The sequence below is a fragment of the Glycine soja genome, chromosome 10, assembly GCF_004193775.1.
Source record: "Glycine soja cultivar W05 chromosome 10, ASM419377v2, whole genome shotgun sequence".
In the NCBI taxonomy this organism is placed as follows: domain Eukaryota; kingdom Viridiplantae; phylum Streptophyta; class Magnoliopsida; order Fabales; family Fabaceae; genus Glycine; species Glycine soja.
In genome coordinates, this window is record NC_041011.1 from 26129873 (window position 1) to 26135774 (window position 5902).

At 26.5% G+C, this 5902-nt stretch overlaps 1 protein-coding gene across 1 annotated transcript; it reads left to right on the forward strand.

The window, feature by feature from the left end:
* Positions 1-848: 848 nt before the first annotated feature.
* Positions 849-1863, forward strand: LOC114370734 (lectin DB58-like). The gene has a single exon (XM_028328127.1). The coding sequence runs from the start codon at positions 876-878 to the stop codon at positions 1716-1718; it is 843 nt and encodes a 280-aa protein (XP_028183928.1). The 5' UTR covers positions 849-875; the 3' UTR covers positions 1719-1863.
* Positions 1864-5902: the final 4039 nt, after the last annotated feature.

Genomic DNA, 5902 nt, shown 5'->3' on the forward strand with positions numbered 1-5902 from the left:
AGAGGGAAAATGATATAAAATAGGTGGTGTAATGAAAAATATAGAAAAAATAGATGAAAATGAATTGTAAGAGAATAAGTGGGATGAGTTTTCTTTTATACGTAGGAATTTAATGTAATATCAAATAATTTATAATATTTACATACCATGTTTAATCAAATGAACCGATCTTCTCCTTAGTGGGATGAGTAGTATGTTACTCCGATAAATAAGATGGTAAAACAAGTTTATAAATTTACTAAATAAAAAATGCACCATATTTATTTATCAAATAATTAAGAAAAGCACAAATTAAAGATGATTTAACCTAATTGAATTGCAAGACAAGCAAAATAGATATGAGAAAAAAGAGATAGTTGTCACATTAGAGGTTTTCGGATGAGCGTGCGTTTTTATTATTATTATTATTATTATTATTATTATTATTATTATTATTATTATTATTATTATTATTATTATTATATAGGTTAAATATGTTTAGGATTTCTAATATATATTTAATTTTTGTTTTAAATTTTTATGATTAGTTAACTGATAAGCGATATCATCTTAATAATTCTTTCAATAATTATTGAAATAATCTCACATTTTTGCTTAATTGACGAAAAAGATTTGAATAAAACTTTTAATATATCATAAATTCATAATAAAAAATATTATTAAGAATTAAAAAAATGAATATATAAGATGGACTTAAAATTTAGTTAAGCCTTATTATATTATATGTAAAAACACGAAAGAAAGAAATTTGTTCTTTTCATGTCTTTTAGTTTATCTATCAAAAGGTGATAGTCCTATCCTTGCACTATAAAAACACAACAACCTGGTGATAGTCGTATGCATCACATTTGAGTTTAACCAAATCAAATTAAGCCATGGCCACCTCCAACTTCTCAATTGTTCTCTCTCTCTCCCTAGCCTTGTTTCTAATGCTACTCACCAAGGCAAACTCAACCAACACCGTTTCTTTCACCACCAGCAAGTTTTCCCCACGCCAACAAAACCTTATCCTCCAAGGAGATGCTGCTATCTCACCCTCCGGGGTGTTACGACTCACCAAGGTTGACAGCTACGGCGTGCCAACGTCGAGATCCCTAGGACGTGCCCTTTATGCTGCCCCAATCCAGATTTGGGACAGTGAAACAGGCAAGGTAGCTAGCTGGGCTACATCGTTTAAATTCAACGTTTTCTCGCCCGACAAGACGGCCGACGGGCTTGCCTTCTTCTTGGCCCCCGTCGGGTCCAAGCCCCAATACAAAGCAGGGTTCCTTGGTCTTTTCAACAGTGACTCAAAGAACATGTCACTCCAAACCGTAGCGGTTGAGTTCGACACTTACTATAACCAAAAGTGGGACCCGGCAAGCCGACACATTGGCATCGATGTGAACTCCATCAAGTCCGTCAAAACGGCGCCGTGGGGGTTTGCCAACGGGCAAGTAGCGCAGATTCTCATTACCTATAACGCCGACACGAGCCTCTTAGTCGCTTCTTTGGTCCACCCCTCACGGAAAACGAGTTATATCCTCTCTGAGACAGTGAGCTTGAAGAGCAATCTTCCCGAATGGGTGAATGTTGGGTTCTCTGCCACCACCGGGGCGAATAAAGGCTTCGCTGAAACCCATGACGTGTTTTCTTGGTCTTTTGCTTCCAAGTTGTCAGATGGTAGCACCAGTGATACTTTGGATCTTGCAAGCTTTCTGCTCAATGAGGCCATCTAGCTTCCAACGTCGTAAGTAGTTAAATGTGGCAGAAGAAAAAGGGTAAATAAATAACGCTCTAGCTTGCTAGAGGCTCTACTAATAATGTTTATCTGTCACAAAAATTATCGTAATTTGAAATAATAATAGGTTTTTTACTCCATCATACTGGTGCTACTAAATATAATAATGTTTATCCAAGCGATCTACACTATCTTTTTTTTATGCGTAAGTATTCAACATAATATCAATAAATTTATAAGATTCATATATCATGTTAAATCAATTAAACTATACCCTTTTAATGACTTATATGTTTATTTGTGTCTCTCATTCAACATTTTGAAGGATCAATCAATTTTTTTGGGGAATCCAATCTTATTAAAACTTGACAATATATAGGATAAGTCAGGATTAACTTATTTACACAATATATTAATTTTAATGTTATATATAGTTAATTAAAAACACATTTGGAGTTTGAATCCCATGTATATAATTATATTAAATATATATATATATATATATATATATATATAGAGAGAGAGAGAGAGAGAGAGAGAGAGAGAGAAAATTCACATAGTGATTTTTTATCTACATGAAACAATGTTGTTTTGAGTGAGAATATACTATAGTCTATAAAAAAAGTTCAAGAAGTTATATTATTAATACATAATAATTTTTAAAAAATACTTTTTTAAAAAAATGACATTGAACTTGATTGGAATGTTACAAAATTTTAGACTACATCATAATTAGTAAAATGAGATGAGATAAGAACATTTTTTTGTCCACTCATGATCTAAAAGTCATGTAACTCTCATGAGTAATTAATTGAATTCAATTTAGTGTGTGTCGTTTGGTTTTGGATCACACACAACTAGAATATTTTATCTACATTGGTCTAGAAATAGTAGTTTTTGCATTTTTATTCAAAATTGGTGTAAAAATATAGAGAAACGTGCTTCTTCAATTTGAGTTTAAGCACACACCTAAGCAAACAATTTAACATTTATCTTTTTATATACCAAAATCAAACAAAACCTACCTTTTACCTTTGATTATTTCAACCTTAGTTTAAATTAACTTTCAAATCGCAATAACTAGAAGTTATCTCTCATTGTTTGAATCCACCTTTTCTATATATTCTTTATTACCGAATATTAGTATTTAAGTAAATAGTCATTTTCGTCATTGAATGTGTAGAGCACGGATAAATTTGTTCTCAGAAGATGAAAATTCAAATTTTATTTCCTGAAAGGAAAAACATTATGACAAATTTATCTATCCATTAACTTTTGTCTACAGAGGGACTAAAATGTTACAAAAATAATTACCAACATGGTTGATGAATACATTAGACCAAAATGTCAATAAATTATCATTAGATCAAAATGTCAATAATTTTTCATTGGACCAAAATGTCAGTAATTTTTTTTTTACCAAAATACCAGTATGTTTACATCGGCCTAATTTGTTAGACATCAAATTTCGTTTCATTTAAGGGTAAAATATAATTTAATGTTCATCATCCTCCTTTTTTATCGTTATAAGCATAATATCACAATAAACACTTAAAAAAATAAGAAATCAAACATAAGCTAAAACAAATATAATAGTAAGCATAATATTTGTTAAATTAATTATGCTTATTAATTAATATTTTTTTAAGTAATTAATCAAATTTTATGCTTGCATGATATTATGCTTATTATTATGTTTGTTTTACAACAATAAAAAAAGGGAGAAAATGAAAATTAAATTATATTTTTCCCTTAAATGAAACAAAATTTGGGTATCACAAATTAGTCCAATAAAAACATACTAATATTTTGTTCCAAAAGTAAATTACTAACATTTTGATCCAAAAAAAAAATTACTAACATTTTGCTCCAATCAGAACATACACGTTTTGCTCTAAAAAACATATTGATCCAATGGAAAATTACTCATTTTTCCAATGATAACTTAGTGACATTTTAATCTAATCTATTGAGTAATCATATCAACAATCATTTTTGTGACATTTTTATCTTTATGTAACACGTGTGTTCTTTTATTGACAGTAACAGAATAAAGTTAACAGACGAATGAATTTTTCGTATTTTTTTTTAATTTTAGAGACTAAAATTTAAATTTTCATCTTTTAAAAATGAATTTATCAATTATCTATTCATGTACATTAAATATATAAAAAAGAAAAAAATTACCATTCATAATTATCTTATTAACTTCAACAAATTGCATCTCACACTACAATACCTATGATCTAAAAAAAAGTCTTCATTTCATATTATAAGCTACTTAAGAGTAATAAGTTGTTTGGTCTTGTACTCCTTTTGGGGCAAAAAAATGGGCAACACATCACATCAGCCTTTTATTTTAGAATAAACTTGGAAAGTTCACGCGCAGAATAGAGAAAAAATATTCACACTGACCGTACTTTAACAGAGACAGAAATAATGAAATTTTGAGATAAATTATCTGTGGACACGTGGATGACCGTACTTTAATGATTTTGTACACGCATATATATATATATATATATATATATATATATATATATATTATATGATAAGCCATCATATCATATATATCATTATCAATAACATCTTTTTACTCTAAGACATATGTACTTCGTACTATTTTTTAAATAAGTTCGTAATAGAATTTAATTAAAAAATTATATTACCTTTTAAAAAAATCTTATTTTACAATAAAAGTATTACATTTAAAATATTTATAAATTTATCAAAAACATATTAATAAAAGATATAATTACAGGTTAACAAATCTTATAACTTCAATGTTCATATAAATATATTAAATAAAATATGATAAAAATTTACTCATTAATTTAATTTTTAGATAAATGAATAAAACTTATCTCAATATTATACTATTTCAGAACATCTATAACCTAAAATTAATAGCAATATAAAATTAACACTTAAGTTTTTCATAACATTATCATCATAACCTTTTTTTATTATTATTTCAGTCATACATATATATTAGTCTTACAAAAAATTTAGTTGTCATTTTCTTATAAACAAAGAAATATGATTTTAATAATTTCATAACATAACACCATGAGTGCAATGAATGGAAGCAATATTCAAAAAATATTTGGCTGTCATATATAACTGGAAAATCATTTAAACAAATTTAACTATCATATTCATAAGAGCAGTGAGCATTGAGCAATATATATTTTTATGGCATGATCACGCGCGAGACGTAGCTACTATGGATGCAATATTATGGGGCAAGTCAGGAGTTATATATATAAACATTTTTTTTTCTTTTTTAGGATAAGATAATACTTTTATTTTATTTTAGTAGTCAATAAGCATATCTAATCACGTCGGTATTGAATTTATGTCCACTATTGATCGACTGTGTATCACTGTTGTACACCACAGTGGAGAGGAATTCAAGCACATGGCAGCGAGATAAAATAAATAAATAAAAAAGAAGAATTTAACGGTAATAGTTGTTATTTAATTACAAATTATAATTGATATAATTTTTAAATAATTTTATAAAAATTAATTAATTTATTATGATAATTTATATTTAAATGAAAAATATAATCAATTAAAATAGCATAAGTAAATACATTTTAAGTTAATAAAAATCAAATACAGAATGTAGTCAATTAACATGATATTATTTAAATTAAAATAGTATAAGTAAATACATTTTAAGTTAAAGTTCTAAATAATTTTTAGATTAAAATGTTATGTTAATTCTATAATATACTCTTTTTAATATACAAAAATTAGTTGTACAATTACGTTCATTACCCATATTTGAACTTACACGATTTAGTTAATTAAAATTAATAATTATTAATAATATAATATAATTAAAAAAATTATTGATATTAACGTGATTTTGAATTAACTAAAAGTAATAGTATATTAATTTATTGTCCTAATTTAATTTAAAATTGAAGAATAATAAAAAAAATGTTTTCTTATTTAAAGTTGTTTTAGCACCGTATTTTGAAATGATATTATACTTGATTAATATTTTCTTAAAATATTAACAATTTATTTTAACAATACTATTATCAGAATTTATTCCCATATTTATGATATTATATTTTTAATGATAGTATTTTGTAATTATGACTTTTTCTTGTAACCGTAAATTTTACTGTCTTATACTGTTTACTGTTTTATATAAAAACATGTTTT